The 21,427-nt window shown below is 42.0% G+C and overlaps 1 protein-coding gene across 3 annotated transcripts in view; it reads left to right on the plus strand.

The window, feature by feature from the left end:
- Window positions 1-21,427, plus strand: part of RELN (reelin) — a 285,563-nt gene that overhangs the window by 233,360 nt on the left and 30,776 nt on the right. For all 3 annotated transcript variants that reach the window (XM_081023370.1, XM_081023371.1, XM_081023372.1), the window contains 6 exons: window positions 1,587-1,807; window positions 4,169-4,316; window positions 9,884-10,142; window positions 14,531-14,780; window positions 18,324-18,492; window positions 20,646-20,786. In XM_081023370.1, coding sequence (XP_080879496.1) covers window positions 1,587-1,807; window positions 4,169-4,316; window positions 9,884-10,142; window positions 14,531-14,780; window positions 18,324-18,492; window positions 20,646-20,786 — 1,188 coding nt within the window. The remainder of the gene's footprint in view (window positions 1-1,586; window positions 1,808-4,168; window positions 4,317-9,883; window positions 10,143-14,530; window positions 14,781-18,323; window positions 18,493-20,645; window positions 20,787-21,427) is intronic.

A 21,427-nucleotide genomic window follows, 5' to 3' on the forward strand; every position in this document is an offset into this window, starting at 1 on the left:
GAAAAAACTCCTACCAAGCCCCCTAGACAACCAGGGCGACCAACCACAGGTCCATAGCAAGGTCAAGCGAGCAGCTAAGCCCTAAAGGGAGTGGCGGGTGGGTGACTTGAAGAGATCGGCAGCGCAATGGCGGGGAGAGCTGGCACGGCCGCATTTGAGCGGCTAAACCACGCCCCCGAGCTGCCACCCGATTGGTGTTTGTCTGGGAGGCGTGGCGCGCCAGCGACAAAGCAGGGCAGGGGCCAGAACACCCCCTTCATGACGGGGGAAACTTTTCCCGCTCACAATCCCTCCCCTCCTGGAGGAGGAGAGGCTTTCTGGCAACTGGAGACACTCATATGAAACATCCTGTGTCTTTAAAACATATCGTGATAACCAGCTTTGAGATTGCCACAGGGAGAAAGCGTTCCTCCTGGGCGAGTGACCTCATATTTGGTAGAGAAACACAGCAGCTCATATGTTCATATATGAGGAACTGGAACAAAGTCTGGAAAAAACCCTGATGTTGAATAATTAAATGAAAGATTTAATTTTTAAATATGTGCATGCATCTTTGATTATTGTTAACATCTGAATGTCTGGAAAGCCCTTAACTGTGCATATCTGCTGTTCCAACCCAAAATCACAAAGCATTTCTATACTCCTTGAGTAATCCTTCTGGAGAAGAGACCCAGATGAATACCATTCTGTGGCACATAACTTATTGCCTGCACTTTAGCACGGATGCAGAATAGCTTTTCTGTTTTGCAGTATTTGTTTATTCAGAAGGTTTGATAAACTATTTAGTCACCCGACTCTCTGAGTGGTATACATAATAAAACTATTAATAAAAAACAGCTAAATTTCACACAAAAGAGAAATAGACATAAGATACCGTATTTTTCTGTCTACAAGACTCCCGCATGTACAAGACGCCCCCCCTATTTTGGGGGACTCAGATTTAAGAAAATGGGGGGGGGGAGATGTATCTGTGTATAAGACACCCCCTAATTTTTTACATTATTTGGGGGGGGACCCAGTCTTATACATGGAAAAATATGGTAATTAGCAATGAAACTGGTAAGATCAGTAAAACTTTAAAAAACAATTACCAAAAACTAAATTATATATCTTGAAAGCCTTTCTGAAATGAATAAGTTTTTAGCAGACATCTAAAACAATACAGCGAGGGTGCCTGGCTGGTGTCATTAGTTCCAACACGAGAACAGGGCCTTTTCTGCAGTGGCTCCCTGTTTGTGGCATGCTCTCACCAGGGCGTTTCGGCTGGCGCCTTCATTATACACCTTTAGGCGCCAGGCAAAAACATTCCTCTTCAACCAGGCAGGCCTCAAAACGTGGGAATTATTGGTTTGTTTTTATTCTTAATTGCATGATGTGTTTTGTGGTTTTTATATTGCAATTTCAAGCAAGGTATCAACACATGGTTAGGTGGGCTGTAGGATGGATATGGCAGGTTGGATGCATCCTACAAGCTTTGCTTTGCCTGCCGATACTCTGTGCCATAAAAGCATGAGCGTATTTTAGACTTTACATAAACGTAATGCAGTAGAAGAGCAGCTAATATAAAAGGCATTGCTTTCTTTCAGATTAGTGAGGTTCAGATGGTACCAGGGATTTTATCCTGCTGCGTCTCAACCTGTGACCTGGGCCATTGACAATGTGTATATTGGGCCACAGTGTGAGGAGATGTGTAATGGTCATGGCAGCTGTGTCAATGGGACAAAGTGCATCTGTGATCCTGGCTATTCCGGACCAACCTGTAGAATAAGCACCAAGAATCCCGACTTTCTGAAGGATGATTTTGAAGGTACCTCTGTTTGATATTATTATGCTTGGACTTTTTTTGTAATATTTTGTGCCCTCAAACCATTTAAAGGTTTGTTAAAGTCAACTTCTTCTTAGTTTCTTGGCACACTTTAGTCCCATTTACTTCAGTGAGATACTCTACGTTGCGTTCTAGTTAGATCCTGCCAATCCTGCGCACATATCCTGCACCAGCTCAAGTTCCCTTCCCATCCTCTCTGGCAGCTGTTGCTTTCCACCAAGCAAGCAAATAGGTGGCTTCCTTTCTTCCCAACAGCTGGTAAGAAGATGTCAGGAAAGATATCAGCCGAGAAACTCACCTTTCCAGAGAGTTAGGCAAATGAAGGGAAGTTCAAATGTACTTGAGACAAATTCCAACAGCGTCTCTTGGCTGGCAGGAAATGGCATCTGTTCCGCCTTGTGTTATATGTTTGATTATGTTTTAATTCATTAGGAGAGTAACTTGGGAATGAATCCTCAAAGTGAAAGCGTACGCTCTTAAAAGGAAGCCCAAGTATCTTAATTTGCATGCCTTTTTAGAATATAAAGGGCGGGCCCTCACCATCAACAAATCCTGGCCACGTAAATGCTCCTGCAAGCCTCTTTTCAGCATTGGAACCAGCTAGAACCAAAACTAATTCAGCCCCAACGGCTGCCCATCAAAACAGACTTCCAAACAGAATAGAATTACCCTGTCAAGTTTTTCTCAAATTGTTCTCAACCATAAGGATACGCTACATTCCCTGAAGAAAGCTGCCCACTTGCTATGTTTACATGGCAGTGGCAGAAAATCAGCTTACACAGAGTGCCTTGGTGGAGCGGCACTTTTGCATTGACATTTGAAATTGGAATTATTACTTTGGCTCTGAAGTGGTTTCCTTTTTACAAAACTATGCATATTCAAATCTCTCCTATTGAAACTCAACGAAACTCAACAAGCTCTTAATTGTGGCAGAGTTGCTGCCACAATGTTTCTCCCTTTTTATCTATCTACCTCATCACTTCTCAGCACATTCCCTTTTTTGTGTTATATCAGCTTTCTCAGGGCTCCTCCAAATATTGTACTGTTAATTCATGAGATTACTCTCTTCACTATAAGATATACATATTAGTGTTATATTAAACAGCATCATGCTCAGAATAAATCCACTGAAATGAGCTGTCCAACAGTGGAACAGACTCTCACCAGAGATGGTGGTCTCTCCTTCCTTGGGGGCGCTTAAGCAGAGGTTGGGTGGTCATCTGCCATGTAAGATTTAGTTGAGATTCCTGCATTGCAGGGGGTCCCAACTAGATGAACCTTGGAGTCCCTTCCAACTCTACAATTCTATGATTCTAAGTTAGCTTTGCCCATTGAGTTCAATGGGTGTGCTCTGTGTGTGAGTTAACAGTGCAATCCAAACCTAAGAACCACCAAGATAAGTGAGTTTAGAATAGGCAGATGGGACTCAGCTAGGGCTATGCCAGTGTAACTCAGTCAACCCAGCTGAGCCAGGGCTACGCTCATGTAGGGTTCAACCAGCAAAAAGTGGAAGCATTCTGGGGCCAGGGCAGCAAGAGGCAAGGGGAGACTTGGACCTATTTCAAACCTCTTTTCAGCCCAGTCGCATGGCCTGGCAACTCAGCAGAATTTATGCTGGCAAAAAGGGTACTGTTAGTCTAACTGTATTTTTAAAGGCTTGTTTTCCCTCTGCCAGACTTGGGCCAGCTTAGCTGGCAGTAGGCCTGCTCCTGAACAGAGTTTGGAATGGGGGCAACATCTTTCCACTGGCTTCCCATACTTCGAATTGCTCTACCCATAAGCTACAACCCATACTATGGTACTGATTCCAACTCATATCTGCTTGAAAGTTAACTTTCATGATTAGCGACCATAAACAACAGGTGTGATCTGCTGGCATTTAGAATGAAAGCCAAGAGGCTACATATAACTGAATGCACCCCCAGTTCATTCCTAATGGAAGACACTATCCAAATCTGAAATATAGATTGGGAGATTATCCATGCAAAATCCCCTCCATCACTCCCACTGCAAATATCTGTTGTTGTTTTCTGTGAATTTATATGTAGACGTTTCACTCCTGTACCTCCTTCCTTGGGAGTAAGTTCAATTCAACTGAGTCAGATTTACGTCTGAGTATACATGTATTGGAGTTCAGTTCCTGGAAGGCTGAAAAACATAAACTATTGTTGTGCATTTTATTTAATGTTGCTTTTCTGGTGGTTTCTGGGAAGGATGTTATGGTTGAAAAGTGCTTGTACAATTCCCCCCCCCCCCCACTTTACAAATGATGATTTATTAGTCATTTCTCACTTAACTGAAATGCCACAGGGTAAATCCTAAATAACTGTCCCTTGCACTCAGGTCAGCTGGAATCTGATAGATTTTTGTTGGTGAGTGGTGGAAAGCCATCCAGGAAATGTGGGGTCCTGTCTGGAGGAAACAATCTGTTCTTTAACGAAGAAGGCTTGCGCATGTTGATGACAAGAGATCTGGATTTGTCACAAGCCAGGTAACCCTTTTTTAATGTTTACAAATTTTCATTGAGAAAGTAGAGTCTTTTTGGCAGAGGAGTGTTGTGTACTTCTATTATGCTAGATGCATTAATGTGGACTCATTTGAGACGCATTTTGGACAGAGTCATACCCAAAAAACCAAAGAAATGCTCACCTCACTTTGACTTCTATCCCCAGCAATGCATTCTCTGTTCCTTAAGTTTTAGCATGTTACCCCACCAACCAAAGAGGACTTGGTTGCAGTAGAATTCTGGAAGTCAATCCATAGAGAGTTTAGCACAAAAGTGCTGTCACTCAGAGCCTATCCTTCCAGTGAAGGCTGCTAGGACTAGAATAAATTTCAGGATTAATGTTGTCCAGTAAAATCTACCCACTGATGAGTCAGGTGATTTGACACTATGTAGCAAGGTGAGACAGCCTGACCAAGCAATATATTTTGGGGTACTATTAAGGGGCTGCAAAGTATAGTTTTAAAATTTATTATTACATTTCTGCCACCACAGACCGTTGGGTAAGTGGAATGCCATTTGCATTTTCTGCCTTAGGCACCAAAATGCCTTGTGCCATCTCTGCCCTTCGTATGATTTTCATAGTAACCTCAATCATTGCCATTTAAGGCGAGTCTTTGATGAATGCACCAAAATGTGGTCTGCAAGATTAGGATGTCAGCATCTTGCCTAGGACATTTGCCTTGATAAATAGCATATTAATCCCATCACACTGAAATATATTGCATACTAAGTGCTCTGTTAATAGGAAGCTCCACTATGAATCATTGTTGGAACTGCAGTGTTGATTACCAGAGTAACTTTGCATTCATCATTCTGTTTTCTGTAATATCTGAAGCTTGCCTTGAATTGCAGGCATTTGTTTACAATAATTCACTGACAGAATCTAATCAAGCTGTCACCAGTTAATTCGGGTAGAGCTATTTCAAAACACCCATTTTAAAGTTAAAGATTACGTATTGTCATTTTGGACCTGCTTAGAACTTACGTATTTGTTGAAAGAGACTATGCCCAAAAATTAAGACAGGAAAAGAACGTAAGCAAGTTTGAAATTAAACATTTGTTTACAAAGCACAGGGTGGCTCTTAGTCTGTTATCCTGCCCTTCTTTTTAAGTTTCTGTTTTCCTTTGGACTTATGAATTGACTCCTATTAAGTCACAGACCAATAGAATATTCATTCCATACTAAAGGTAAAGGGACCCCTGACCATTAGGTCCAGTTGTGGCCGACTCTGGGGTTGCGGCGCTCATCTCGCTTTATTGGCCGAGGGAGCCAGTGTACAGCTTTCCGGGTCATGTGGCCAGCATGACTAAGCTGCTTCTGGCGAACCAGAGCAGCGCACGGAAACGCCGTTTACCTTCCCGCCAGAGCGATACCTATTTGTCTACTTGCACTTTGACGTGCTTTCGAACTGCTAGGTTGTCAGGAGCAGGGACCAAGCAAAGGGAGCTCACCCCGTCGCGGGGATTTGAACCGCCGAACTTCTGATCGGCAAGTCCTAGGCTCTGTGGTTTAACCCACAGCGCCACCTGCGTCCCTTGTTCATTCCATACTACATGGATATAAAAGAAGTAAAACAGACCCAAATAATGAGAGCTATGCTTTGTAATAAAAACTGGATGGAAGCTACTCTAAGCATGCCATATAGGTTACCATATGTTACCTTCAATTTTTTGCATATTACCATAAAATATCTAGATTGTCACTATTTTCAAGTGGGTTTCAGTCACATAACCAGCAAATTTAGGTTGCACTGTATTAGGGATGCATATACACCACACATTTTAAGTACATTTTAGCTACCCTCTCTGAATCTTAAGGACTGTAGTTTACCCCTGAGCTATAATTCCCAACACCTTTAACAAACTACAGTTCCCAGTATTCTTGAGTGTGGGGTGATGCAATGCATGCACCCCAATAAAACAGCAACATTTCCTCTCAGATTAGGATCTGGAAACTAGTCCTCACATCTGTTTGAGTTTTAGGACAGACTACTTTAACATGCTCTTGATAGGGCTTCCTTTGAAGACTGTTCAGAGGCTGCAGCTGGTGCAAGACAAAGCAGATCACTTCACTGAAAGGTTATGCTTCTGGGAGTGTATTACATTTCCGTTCCAGAGTCTGCACTGGCTTTTTATATAGCTTTGTGAAAACAATCCAAAGTGCTGGTCATGGCCTTAAAAACCCAGTTTGAGCTCAGTTTACAAATTTCAGCCTGGCAGGGATTACATCAGCCAAAAAGGTGAACGTATGTAGCTGCCTGATATAGCCTGACTGTTGATGTCTCTGCCAGTATCAGTTTTGACTGGCAGGAGCTCTCCGAGGTCTCAGGCAAAGGTCTTTCTGAGAAGTCAGGGGTTGAACCTGGTAACATGCAAGGGTTGTGTTCTACCACTAAAGCTATGACTGTTCCCCAAAGCTAAGCATATTTCAGGACTGGTGTGAGACAGTTCTGTAAGAGCAGACATATAATGGCTGGGATAAGCCAATGACATCCCTCTGTTTTATTTTATGTTACCAAAGGACAGCAAAATGAACCTTCAGGATAAAGCAGGCCATAAACTCAATATCATAATAAAAAATCCCCACCCCCCACATTTGGCTGTTTATTTCCAGTTGTGTTTAAGCACATGACACGGTGCAGTCTTGTACCTTAGATTCCATTTGAAAAGCTGTTGTAGAAAGTTGCTAGACTAATAAACATTTATTTTGAAACCCTTTTTACTTTGTCATCAACAATGAAAATGGAAGGAAGGTAACAAGCGGTGCATGAAGCTTATTAAAAGAGACTTGTCTTGCCTTCTCTGAAGTACTGTGTAAATATGAGGACAAATTTCCTGGTCTTGCCTGCAATAAATCTAGTCCATTGCAGCTGATGGGCTACTACATATAGCTCCCCAGTGTCGTTTTACGGCATTGATAATAGGTTTCTTTGGAACAGGATGCTTGAAATGCTCCGTGTTCTGAAGAACAACGTTAGTGATAAGAACTAACAATATACCTGAGTACTTGAATTCATTGACTTATTAGTATGTGGGTTTCTTGGCATTCCCCTTGTACAGCAAATCCCTCTGGAAGCCCATTTACCCACAAAGCATAGATAGAGAGATAGGATATAAGACTGAAATTGTTAGCCATTGTTCTCAAAGTAATGAGGTACTTGGGTAAAGGCAGCTGTAACTGTGTGCACCACAACGATAAACAGCAAACATTCAGCCTTGTGAACCACATGGAAAATCTAACATGAAATAAGCATGAAAACTCATTGCACCTACCTAGGCAATGTATATGGAAATTAGCAAATAGGTGGTTTATAGACTCAGCCGAATGCAGAGGGAATATCTTGAGATGGTAGAATTGACTCCAAATTCAGGCTGAAAGTGGAGGGTCATGTTTTTAAATGTTTATGCACCAATAAGAATAAAATAAAGCACAACTTCCTGTAAACAGAAAACTAGCGTAGCAGCGGGTGGTGGGAAGAGAACCTTCCCGTTTGATGTTCTTGTTTCCTCCTTACAGGAAGCTTTTTATAAGTGAAAACACACAAAAATGAGGGCTTTTGTATGTGTGTGCATGGGTACAATGGCAGCCTAAATCCATGATCTTGAGAGAAGAAAGATGGGTGTGCAGTAAACACACACACAAAAAAGCCCAAAAGGTCTCTTGCCATCCCATTCCAGCAAATTCCCCCTTAACTACAATTAAAGGGTACATTAGGATACAGTTAAAGATACACAGGAAAAATTTTCTGACAATAAGAACTGTTAAACAGTTGAACGGACTCCCTCAGCATGTATTGGACTCTCCTTCCTTGGAGGTTTTTAAGCACTGGTTATGGATGCTTTAATTGAGATGCCTGCATTGCAGGGGTTGGGCTAGATGAAACTTGGGGTTCCTTCCAACTCTACAATTCTATGATTAGCCAACCAGGGCACAGGATTTGAAGCTATTTAGCAAACCCTTGATAAGATAGAACCTGACTAGTCTTAACTACAGTTAAAGATGAAACTGCGGTTAAGACTGAAAGTGGAATTCACTCCAAGGAGGGGATCAGCTGTAATGAGAAAGCATGCCATTGTGTGGCAAATTCACTGCAGCCGTGTTGGAAATATCTGATACATTTAATCTAAGAGTGCATATCAAAGTGGAGTATGCTTCTGGGTTGCTTCTATTAGAATCAGCCTCTGTATTTAATGAAATAGTACTGTAAGTTTCTGGTTTCAGTGCAGAGTAATTCCATAAATCTTTTAGTAATATTACACACACACACACACACACACACACACACACACAATGTGTAATCACTTTTTGTGTTTTAAAACATTGTGTTTTTGCAGGTCCCAAATTCTGAGAAGCCTGAGATTTTTATTTTCTCCCTTGTATTAATAAAACAAATGACTATAGCCTAAGGCTGAATTTTTGTCTTCATAATCTAGGCTTCTGAGCTTAAAATTGTGAAAATTTGAATGCAGGATCAAATGTACTGGGATCTGCGTTATATAAATAAATCTGTCTATCAATTGCATGCTAATGCCTGGAGGATAAATAAATAGCTTTGTTCCGCTCTGTGATGCCCCTTCAGCTTATAAGCCAAATGCATCGCCATCACAACAGAGTACTGTACTAAAAGTGGTGACCTAAAAAGAGGGTACCATGCAACTTCTATGAAATCCCAATTCAAGTTGTCCCAAACCAGTGCTGGGCTCCCACTACGGAATATTTGTTTTCTGTACTTAAAACAAAACCCAGCTCTCTATCATGAGGCTAGAGCTGACGATTTCTTCATGGTAGTAAGACAAGCTTCTTCGTCTTGTCTTTGATTTATGACACTTTCCTTTTTTTTTTTAAAGTAATGTTTATTACGAGTTTAAAAGTTACAAAAAGAAAAAGAAAAAAGAGTTAAACAAAGCAAAACAATACAATACAATACAATACCTAAAAAACAAAAAACACTGCTTATCTTAACAAAACAAAAGCAAGAACAAAAACAAAATCAATTAAAAACACATCCAATATTTCCATATCTTGTCTTTCATTTACTTGTTTCGACGACCTCCTCACACCTCCCTTTTTTGTATTCTAGTTCAGTTAGCTATTTCAGCAAATCCTTTCCATCTTTCTCAGTTTTTGTCCTATAATTTATCTTAACACAATCTAACCTTATTTTTTTCCCCTTTGGCCCATTAACAGTCTATTTTTACTTAATTCTTTATAACATTTCTGCTAAAGCCATATAACTTCATTCCAGCATCCTTCTAACATTCATTAATTTTACAGTGTTTCTGTAAATAGTCTTTAAATTTTTTCCAATCTTCTTCCACCGACTCTTCTCCCTGGTCTCGGATTCTGCCAGTCATTTCCGCCAGTTCCATGTAGTCCATCAGCTTCATCTGCCATTCTTCCCGGGTGGGTAAATCTTGTGTCTTCCAATACTTTGCGATAAGTATTCTTGCTGCTGTTGTAGCATACATAAAGAAAGTTCTATAAAATTTATGACACTTTCCTTCTTGTTATTATTATTATTTTGTTGTTGTCATTTGTACCAATGTTATAGGTTTGTGCAATTCTTCATGAGGCTGGGATGCGGTAAGGCGGCACCAGATCCCAGAAGCCAGCCTGTTTTGCTACAGTATTCTCTCAATGGAGGCCTCACATGGAATCTTCTGCAGGAGTTTCTCTTTAGCAACTCGAGCAACGTAGGACGGTACATTGCCCTAGAAATCCCCTTAAAAGCTCGTTCTGCCTCCAGTCGTCTGCGTTGGTGGCAACCATCTGAGAACGGACATTTTTACAGCCCGTGGGTCATTGATCAGGTATGTAATCCTTTCTATTCAGGAAAGTAAGTACCTTTGATTGAATACTGTTTCCTGTACTTTCCCTACTTTACATGATTAGAGGAACTTCACTTCAGGAGAAACATGGAGCTGCTGGGAGGGAAGAATGCTCCATATCGAGTTAATTTACTCGTACACTAATGTGTAGTAAAACTTTACCCTTTGTCCTGTCATGTTGTACATTTTCATGCCCCTCTGCTAAATAGTTGGCTGGTGAAAGCAAGGAAAATATGGGGTGTGGAGGCAGAAAGGAAGAATTTGAGTCAGGAGGGGAGCCAGGGTGTTGTCTGCTCTGACCGGCAACAGTTTTCCAAAGATGCAGGCAGGGCTCTTTTCTAACTCTGTTCTTGAAGATCTTTTTAATAAGAGATGTCAGACCATGAACCTGAGACCTTCTGCCTGCAGAGCATGTGTTCTCCCTTAAGAAGACACAAACTTTTGCTTTCCACTAACCAAGAGGAACATATATTTTAAACAGTCTTCTCTGGATGCGTTTAAAACTTTTGATCACAGCGAACATGACTCAAATGTAAAGTTTGTTGTTGTTAAAAGAACTGTTTCTCCAGAGTCATTGGGCCCATTCCAGTGACAAGCTGTCAGGCCCAGATCTTCTGCTGGGTAAGGAGGAGTTGAAAACTGTGCTGGTCAGAGCTGGTCCAATGCCTGGGGCTGTGTTTATATTCCCCATTTATTTGGACTGTGTACAGCACCAAAGAGGACAATGGGCAGAGTGCTTTCTATCTGCCGATTCAATAAACATTTTGTGGGAGAGGGTGGACCACTGTTTAGAGATGACTGTGATTAAATGATATACAAATAAAATAAATAAATAAATAAAAATCCCCACCAACAGGTGTTCGATAATGAATTTAGCTGAGTGCACATTCACAATATACAAATGTGAATTGGGATCGTGTGACCTAACCATAGTCCATAGTCTTTGTCATGTAAATCTCCAAAAAAGATTTACGAGAATGAGGGGTGAATCTCTGAGCCCGGAATCATTTACAATATTTTATATATTGTGACTTTAATTTTGAGTTGTCTGCCTCTGGTTAATGGTCTCAGATATTTGGATATGAAATTTACGGGAGAAACAAATGCCAAGAACACAAGACGTAATTTTGTTTTCTTTGCTTAAAGGGAAAAGAGTGTTGCTCAGAAGTTAATTAGCTATTGCCAAAGTAAACAGTATTAAACTGAATTTAGAAGAAATATAAATAATTAATTTTAAGTTTGGCCAGGGGGAAGGGACAACAAACTAGATATTATTTAAGTCTAACAGCAACAATGAAGTGCCTACTGTTTATTTAATACCCTAACCATTGGTGAAGATACGAGCAATGGTAAGAGTACACTTATGACTATGTTATATCAGTAAATACAAATAAAATTTGTGAATAATTTTCAAGCATTCAGAGACCTGTTGGCAGAGAGTGGAATCACTTCATCCGAAATTGTCCAGGGGGAGCAGGCAGAGGCATTTAGGGGTTCAGGGTGGTTGCAAGGGAGAAAGGGGGATGGGAAACTTTCTTTTCATAACCTTCTTTCCATTCACTTAACATAGGAACCAAGCCATTATTAGTATTACACAAATTCCAGACCTTTTAAAACTCTCCCTCAGCTAAGAGTTCCGTGTTTTACAAGTTCAATCCTTGCAGGTACAATTATTCTTGCCCAAGCCAATAGGTTACTTCTTACAGGGACACTTTAAGAATCAGTGTATCTTAATAACTTCTGTTACCTTAGGTAAGTCATTCTTAATCTTGAAATACCCTCTCCCACGTGTGAAAACCATCTAAGTTTACACCTGTGTACCTCCACCATTTATTAATAATTATTATCCTAGGATGCTGGAGAGCTCACTCAGTAGAGCATGAGACTCTTAATCTCAGGGTCGTGAGTTCGAGCCCCACATTGAGCAAAATATTCCAGTGTCGCAAGGAGTTGTACTAGATTACACTTGTGGTCCTTTCCAACTCTATGATTATATGTACCTATTAACCACAAAATTGCATCAGAGGTTTTGAAGTATTATACCGCTTATGTAGTACTTTATAACAACTTTCTCCCAAAATTAATGGAAAATGTGGCACCCTTTTATAAATGTTTGAATAATTCCTTCATGTCCTGCTGCTATCTCCAATCTTTCTTTATATAATTTATACTTGAAGATTTTCATAATCTTTGATATGAAATATCATAATCTTTCCTGCTTGGCAGGGGGTTGGACTCGATGGCCCTTGTGGTCTCTTCCAACTCTATGATTCTATGATATTCTCCTCTAAACAATCAGTATTCTTCTTGAAGTCTGAACAAAGCCTCATATAGGTGATTAAAAGGTAAAGGTAAAGGGACCCCTGACCATTAGGTCCAGTCATGACCGACTCTGGGGTTGCAGCGCTCATCTCGCTTTATTGGCCGAGGGAGCCGGCGTACATCTTCCGGGTCATGTGGCCAGCATGACTAAGCCGCTTCTGGCAAACCAGAGCAGCGCATGGAAATGCTGTTTACCTTCCCGCTGGAACGGTACCTATTAATCTACTTGCACTTTGATGTGCTTTTCAACTGCTAGGTTGTCAGGAGCAGGGACCAAGCAACGGGAGCTCACCCCATCGTGGGGATTTGAACCGCCGACCTTCTGGTCAGCAAGTCCTAGGCTCTGTGGTTTAACCCACAGCGCCACCCGCGTCCCCTATATAGGTGATTAAAGGTAAAGGTAAAGGTACCCCTGCCCGTACGGGCCAGTCGTGTCCGACTCTAGGGTTGTGCGCCCATCTCACTTAAGAGGCCAGGGGCCAGCGCTGTCCAGAGACACTTCCGGGTCACGTGGGCAGTGTGACGAAGCTGCTCTGGCGAGCCAGCACCAGAGCAGCACACGGAAACGCCGTTTACCTTCCCGCTATAAAGCGGTACCTATTTATCTACTTGCACTTAGGGGTGCTTTCGAACTGCTGGGTGGGCAGGAGCTGGGACCAAAAGACAGGAGCTCACCCCGCCGCGGGAATTCGAACCGCCGACCATACGATCGGCAAGTCCTAGGCACTGAGGTTTTACCCACAGCGCCACCCGCGTCCCTAGATATAGGTGATTACATACTACTAAATAATATAATAATATATTGTAATATATAATATAATATAAATATAGGTGATTACATACTACTAAATAAGAATGGTGCATGACTAATTAGATGTGATACTCCTGGTGGTGTTTTCTACATTATTAGTCATAATTGCTCAATCATCTGCACGGTCCAAGGCATGTCGCTACCTGGGGCAATGAACAAGATGGTGCCGCCACTGACTGGTATGGCTGTAGAATCTTATTTTAGTACTGGCAACAGGATAGCATTCTTTACTGCGCCTGAACATCACAGGGCAGTTATAGGTGTGCAAAACAGGAGAAAGGTCCTCTGGGAGAAAGGTTTAGCTAGTGGGCTCAGGAAGACCAGCTAGGAGGCTTCCTCCCAGTTCTGCTGCTGATGTGGTTGCCTCACTCTGCCTAATGATAGGGCAGGTTCTGGTCATCTGAGTGTTCTACTATGTGCATCATGCTCAGTGGTATAGTAGTAAATTTTGAAGGGCACAAGATCATCATGACAGAGCAGAGAACCAAAAAATTTAGGCAGCTGATGTGGCAAAGAGTGGCGTAATGGTTCGCACATAAGAATTGGGCTGGTTTCACATCCCTGATCAACCATGTGGCATTACTCCAGTCCTGTGCATAGTTCCCTGAGATAAACTCCATTGAACTCAGTGGTGCTTACTTCTGACCATTGCAGGTTCAACTTGTAAAACACCTTGAGCTTCCCCTATAAATCTTCAGTCAGGTGCAATGCAACCTTCAGCTTTTAATTAGAAGTGCAAAACAATATTGCAGAGAAGTACAATTGCTTGATTGCTTTTCTCGTTCCATGCTAATTTGCCACAAACAACCGTGAAACTTGAAAGCTTCATTATCAACTATTCACTTGCGAAAGCAAGGCAGATTCATCAGTTACACTGGCTTTTCAAGAGATGACATCAACATGCCTGCTCTGGCGGGGGGGGTGGAATCCTGGAGCCACGCTATTTCCACCACCACCACCCCATTTCTGATCATGCCATACCAAAAGCTTCTAACCATTCATTTGACTGAAGGGGCCAGCTCATAACCTGTATGTTGTAGAGCTTTGTTGGTGGCCTCATCATACATTCAGTGTGGGCTGACAACAATCAGGAAGTATTGAATATAAGTGTCAATAGCCCCCGTGCTAATCAGCAATGACTTAGGCGTGTTTGGAAAGAAAAGTAAAGAAACCCCTGCTTTTTCAGCATCTGTTTCAACTTTTTAAAAGTAAGCAAACCCTTGCATTTGTGTTCCAGATCCTTATTGGCGGAAACATCTCTGGCAACACAGTCTTAGAAGATGATTTCAGTACCCTGGATAGCAAGAAATGGCTCCTCCACCCTGGAGGAACAAAAATGCCAGTGTGTGGTTCTACTGGGGATGCCCTGGTCTTCATTGAGAAAGCAAGCACTCGCTATGTTGTCACCACTGACATTGCTGTCAATGAGGATTCTTTCCTTCAGCTGGACTTCGCAGCTTCTTGCTCCGTCACAGACTCCTGCTATGGTAAAGGCTTCTGCATTTCCTATTAACATACTTGCCAGCCTTCTCTGCTGTTGTTGCTTATTGTTCTTCATTCAGCTCTCCAATGAAAGATACAGAATCTAAAACAGGCTTTCCCACCAGAAAACTGATTTGTTGTTTCTGTCTTGGTGTACTTGGAAGTCTCCCATCTGTGGTTTGTGTATACTGAAAGTTTACAGATGCCAAGTATTGGTGGAAAATAAGGGTCCACTCACTTGCTGAGTTTTCTGGTTCATGAATAGAGCTGAAATTTAAAAGGCATGCCTGGAAGCACTGTCCTTACATAATAACAGAAAAAGAGCCCTGCTGGATCAGCCCAGAGGCCCCACTTTGACATCCTGTCTTCACAGTGACAAACCAGATGCCTATGGGAAGCTCACAAGCAGGCATTGAGTGCAACACCATTCGCCCAGATTGTTATTTCCAGCAACTGGTATGCAGAAGCAGGGCACTGTGAGGCAGTATGGTGTAGTGGTTAAGAGCGGTAGTCTCGTTATCTGGGGAACCGGGTTTGCGTCTCCGCTCCTCCACATGCAGCTGCTGGGTGACCTTGGGCCAGTCACACTTCTTTGAAGTCTCTCAGCCCCACTCACCTCACAGAATGTTTGCTGTGGGGGAGGAAGGGAAAGGAGAATGTTAGCCACTTTGAGACTCCTTAAAGGGAGTGAAAGGCGGGATATCAAATCCAAACTCTTCTTCTTATTCTTCAGGTGTGCTGAACGCCCGCATCCGTGACCAAATAGTCAGACATGTACAGTTCCTATTATTCCTGTTTCCTTACATTCCAGTCCAGAGCTTGAGCCACACACATCAGCTCAGCAGCTTTCCCATACACTTCAATGGTACACATGTGGACCCACCCTTTAAAGTAATCAGGAAGATCTTATGGATGTGTGAACTGTGTGTATGCACCAGAACTTACCCAGCAGCAGCCGTTACTGGAACGGGGGGCTGTTCTTTATTCTGAGTTGTACAAATTTAGGACAAAGCATCTTGACATTTCCAGCGTGAATCTCTTGTTCTGATATTGGTTCCATATAATGTTGCATTATATGGTGTGTCATGCGTTAAACTGTTATGGTTCCTGCAACCCCAGAGACCAAACTCCTACCTTAGATCTTGCTTGCACCTTTATAAATTGGAACAAAGTAACATTCACATACAGCTGATTTAACTTAGACCAAAGGAAGGTTTGATCATGTATGTCAACTAACTGCAGGCAATTACTTCAGATTCTGTGTATAAAATGGAAATTAGGCTTAAAGAAAATCCCTAAAGTAGATTAACCAATTTGCTCATAAGTAATGAAGATATTTAAGTCTGGAAATTAACTAGGGGCCCCAAAACATAATCATCATGCTTCAGTTTGGAATCACAGTTCATTACAATTCTGTTAATGTTAAGAGTGCTGTAACTGATCTGTTAGTTATATGACTAAGTTTCCCCCACTTTTAGTTCAGTCAACCATTACAGTGGTGCCTCGCAAGACGAAAAGAATTTGTTCCGCGAGTCTTTTCGTCTTGCGATGTTTTTCGTCTTGCGAAGCACGGTCCGTCGCAACTGCGCCTCTTCAAGCGGCTTTAAAAAAAAGCGCAAGACTTTTTTGTCTTGCAAAGCAAGCCCATAGGGAAATTCGTCTAGCGAAGCAACACAAAAACAGAAAACCCTTTCGTCTAACGAGTTTTTCGTCTTGCGAGGCATTCTTCTTGCGGGGCACCACTGTATTTTGATGGAGTTGTATTAACCAGGACAGCCATAGTCATAGAGCAACATGCTGATAAAAACAAAATAATATAAAAACGACATGTACCTTTTTTAAAAAAAAGAAATCAACACATAATAATAATTTGTACACGTAAGTTGTCTGTGGTACATTTTAAGGCTTGAGACACAAAATTAGTTATATGACTAGGGATTGTAATTTTTTCTTTGTCTGTTCAGCAGTTAACAGTGCAAACCTATGCATGTCTCACAAAGGTCAGAGCAATTCTAACTCTTCCTTGGCAGTCACTTGGCCACTGCCACAGCCCAAGCCCTCCTGGTCTTATTTCAGTGCCTTGCTCTGGCTACCATAATCATGGTAGCTCCAAAACAGCCTGTGCCTTGGGCAAGTGTAGCAGAGGCTAACGCAGTGGCAGAGCCCCTCATCCCACACCAGTAGGGCTCATCAGAAAGAGACCTGCTGAATCCTAAACCACCCATTCCTAGCAACACTGGATTGCTCCTAAATTCTTTTGAGTTTAATAAGATTTACTTCCAAGTAAGTTATACCATTATATTATTGCATAAGTATATACAACTGAAACCAAGGTGTTAGAATCAGGATTAGATAATACATCTAAAACTGAAAAATTGGATTGGGCTGGCTAGCACATTGATGTTCATCCCTTTGTGATTGCAACAGCAAACGATGCATGTGCGAATGAGCCATCACAGACTAAACACAGAAAGTTTTGCTACAGTGACACTTAACGCAGGGCTTTTCAAGAGAGTCAGTTCATGCATTCAGCTGCTAATCGTCAAGTGTTAAGGAATCAACTGATGAAGAATTAATGTGCATAAATGCGTGAGCAAACTCCTTCAAGTAAAGTTTAGAAGATAGAGGCAATTTGTAAAGAGATACTGCTGTCTCTCTCTTTTTGCTCGCCGTGACTAATCTTTTCAGACTCTTCCACTTATGCTATCTCAGTAATCCTCACAATAGCCATGTGAGATAGGCCAGTATTATGAACTTCAAGTGGCAGGGGTAGAGGAGGGCTGAAGCTGTGGTCATCGTGACTTGCCTAAGCCTACCTTGGGAGCTTGTGACTGGGTGGAAATTTGAGCCAAGAATGTGTGCACTCTTAACCATGACATCCCACTAGTTCTCAGTGACAATACATCTCTCAGCATGCCATTAAATAGATATTGATTCCCTCTTTGGTGTGTTCAGATGTATATCCCATTCCACTGCAGGTGGCCTGTTTGCATTGCATTTCTTTCAATGCACTGCACACCTGTGTGCTTATTTATTTATTTATTTATTTATTTATTTTAGTATGCCACTCCCATGATATAAAGTTTTATGGGCATCATATCTAAATGTGCATTCCTTTAAAAGCAATACGGTGCTCATCATAGGCTACAGACCATACAGTGGTACCTTGGTTTACGAACTTAATCCATTCCGGAAGTCTGTTTTTAAACCAAAGTGTTCTTAAACCAAGGCGTGCTTTCCCATAGCAGCGGGGGACTCAATTTACAAATGGAACAAACTCAACAGGAAGCGGAACATATTCTTATTCCAAGGCAAAGTTCACAAACCAAAACACCTACTTCTGGGTTTGCAGCGTTCTTAATCCAAGTTGTTCATAAACTAATCTGTTCTTAAACCAAGATACCACTGTGTGCTCCAAACTCCTACACAAAACAGGAAATGTTTGATTGGCAATACACTTTGGTATTATAATGCTGGACTGTTGTCCTACATCAGTGAGTTTGATGATACCATTGTCTTAACAATTCAACTCATTTTAACCTTTTTAGCTATTGAACTAGAGTATTCTGTTGATCTTGGTCTGACATGGCACCCAGTAATGAGAGACTGCCTTCCAACGAATGTCGAATGCAGTACATACCATCTCCAGAGGATTTTGGTATCAGATACATTCAATAAATGGACAAGGATTGTTTTGCCACTTCCTCCTTACACCAGGTAAATTGCCTTTGGCATATCCTTAAAATATGTGACCTTACAGGTTTTGTATTGCATTTTTAATATATTTCTGTGGTAGCTACATGCAAATAAAAATGGGGCAATTGCTATTGTTCAGTATCAGTCTCCTTATCTCATTGGTGTGAACTTGATCAAGCCAAGCTCTGAAATCTCTCAGCTCACTTGAACTGAGACCAGTTGCCCCACCATAAATGAGAGACCTGAGAAATTTGATGTGGCCTTTTGTTGTTCATTTGAAACCAAAGGTTTCTGTTCACCTGTAGAGAGTGCACTCTGGAAATCTCCACTTTGAGAGATGTTGGTCAATATCCATTTGTTTAGTCGTTTAGTCGTGTCTGACTCTTCATGACCCCATGGACCAGAGCACGCCAGGCACTCCTGTCTTCCACTGCCTCCCGCAGTTTAGTCAGACTCATGCTGGTAGCTTCGAGAACACTGTCCAACCATCTTGTCCTCTGTCGTCCCCTTCTCCTTGTGCCCTCAATCTTTCCCAACATCAAAGTCTTTTCCAGGGAGTCTTCTCTTCTCACTAGGTAGCCAAAGTATTGGAGCTTCACGATCTGTCCTTCCAGTGGGCACTCAGGGCTGATTTCCTTAAGAATTGAGAGGTTTGATCTTCTTGCAGTCTATGGGACTCTCAAGAGTCTCCTCCAACACCATAATTCAAAAGCATCAATTTTTCGGCGATCAGCCTTCTTTATGGTCCAGCTCTCACTTCCATACATCACTAAAGCCATAGCTTTAACTATACGGACCTTTGTTGGCAAGGTGATGTCTCTGCTTTTTAAGATGCTGTCTATGTTTGTCATTGCTTTTCTCCCAAGAAGCAGGCGTCTTTTAATTTCGTGACTGCTGTCAATGTGGCCTACATTTTTAAATATAGCAATATCAAACCTTTTCTCTTTACCTCCAGGATTATCTTTTCCCCAGCAAATGCTTCTCTGCCACCTCAGTAATTTCTTAGGTGTGGGATAAGCAATGCAATAAATAAATAAAAAGACTGAAATCTGTTTAACAGTTGTATCTTTCACTCAAAAATACAAGCTTAGCTTGAAGTTTAATGCTGCCATCTACTGATCAGTTTTTTCAAGTATGCATTCAGTTGGCTGGTAAATGGAGTTCTCTAAAGATGAAGCTGGCTAACGGCTGGCTAACGGCTCATCCACACCCCCACTAGCTCCATTGCCTTCCCCCCAGGAAAATCTGTGGCTTCCCACTGAATCGGCACCATCAGCAATCAGGTTTTCCATTGATTGCTGTTTGTTCCGATTCAACGGTAAAGAGTGTGTTTTCCATGGGAAAGCTGTGGGGCAAACGCAGAGCTGCTTGGACCCCTATCTAGAATGCATGGGGCAAAAGGCACGTTTTATCACATGTGGTGGAATTGTAAAGTAATCAAAAGCTATTGGGAAATGATTTATAATGAAATGAAAAAAATGTTTCAGACAACCTTTGTTAAAAGACCAGAAGCTTTTTTGCTAGGCATTATATGTCAAGACTTGCCAAAAGAGTGGAAGAAACTATCTATGTATGCTACAACAGCAGCTAGGATATTACTAGCCCAAAAATGGAAAGAAGACAAGACACCAACGAAAAAGAACAGCAAGCAAAAATGATGGAATACGCTGAAATGGCGAAACTCACTCGAAAACTTAGAGACAAGGACAATAGAGACGTTAAAAAGGACTGGGAACTGTATATGGTGTATTTACAGAAACACTGTAAAGAAGTGGACTCACTAGCAGGGTTTGAGTAAACACTTACAACTGAGAAAACAAGTATAAAAGTTTAGATGTAATAATTGGAAATATAACAAAGTGTAAGAGGTAATTTGAGAAAAGACGGTATAAAAATGATAAGATTGTAATAATATTTAGCTAAAAGAATGCAGAATTAAGGTAGAATAAAATAGGCAGGAGAAGCAAATATCTAAAGAACCAGAAGAGGAAGCTGAGGGAAGTTTGGGACTTGCATACTCTTTTGGTGACAATGATGATTGTGTTGAATACAAAATTGTAAAACTGACTATAAAAAAATAGAAAGCACGGGGCAAGTGGAAGTGTGGATGAGTGATAACTCTCTTCCTTTGGCTCTAGAAGCATTTGTTTCATATCTCTCCACCTTTCTCAAAGGTCCCAGGCAACCCGTTTCCGCTGGCACCAGCCGGCTCCATTTGACAAGCAGCAAACATGGGCCATAGACAACGTCTACATAGGTGATGGCTGTATAGACATGTGCAGTGGACATGGGAGGTGCACTCAAGGGAATTGCATGTAAGTATGGTGCTGTCAGGGACTGGGCAAAGGAGGAGGAGGAATGATGGAGACTGCCTCCCCATCCTGACCCTTCCAGGGAGGAGGAAGAGGACGACAGCATAGATTTACAACAGGGGTTTGTGGGAGGCTACAGCTCAGAGGCAGAGGGGAGGGGGAGTTGGGAAATAATGCGAGTGCCAGAGCAGCAGCTGGCTGACACATTGCCATTAGAAAGCATTCCAGACCCACTATCTCCTAGAACCCGGTGAGCCTTAAAAGTAGGAGAGCAAAGAGCTCGAAGGCAGAGGGCACTTAGTGGCACCCGTAGAGGAGGAGGTGGTGATGATGACGAATGAGGAAGTGGGAGAGACGGGGGGGGAAGATTCACTGGGGACAACGCCATTATCCAAGAGGCTGGGTTCTATAGCCTCTCTCTGTAAAGACTGAAATCACAAAGGACTGTAAGAAACTTTTCATTGTCTTTATACCTTCCTGGGCGACCAGCCGGGAGCCGCTGACAGCATCCTGACAGGCGCTCTTTTCAGAGAGACGGTGCCAGGGTTGCCAGACTATAAGACGTGGGGAAGAGTGGCCTGGTAACTCATGCATTAGAGTAAGGAGCCTGCTGGGAAGGGGCAGAGCCTAATGGCCCCTGATAA

This window comes from Podarcis pityusensis, assembly GCF_964106645.2.
Source record: "Podarcis pityusensis genome assembly, chromosome: 10".
Lineage (NCBI taxonomy): Eukaryota > Metazoa > Chordata > Lepidosauria > Squamata > Lacertidae > Podarcis > Podarcis pityusensis.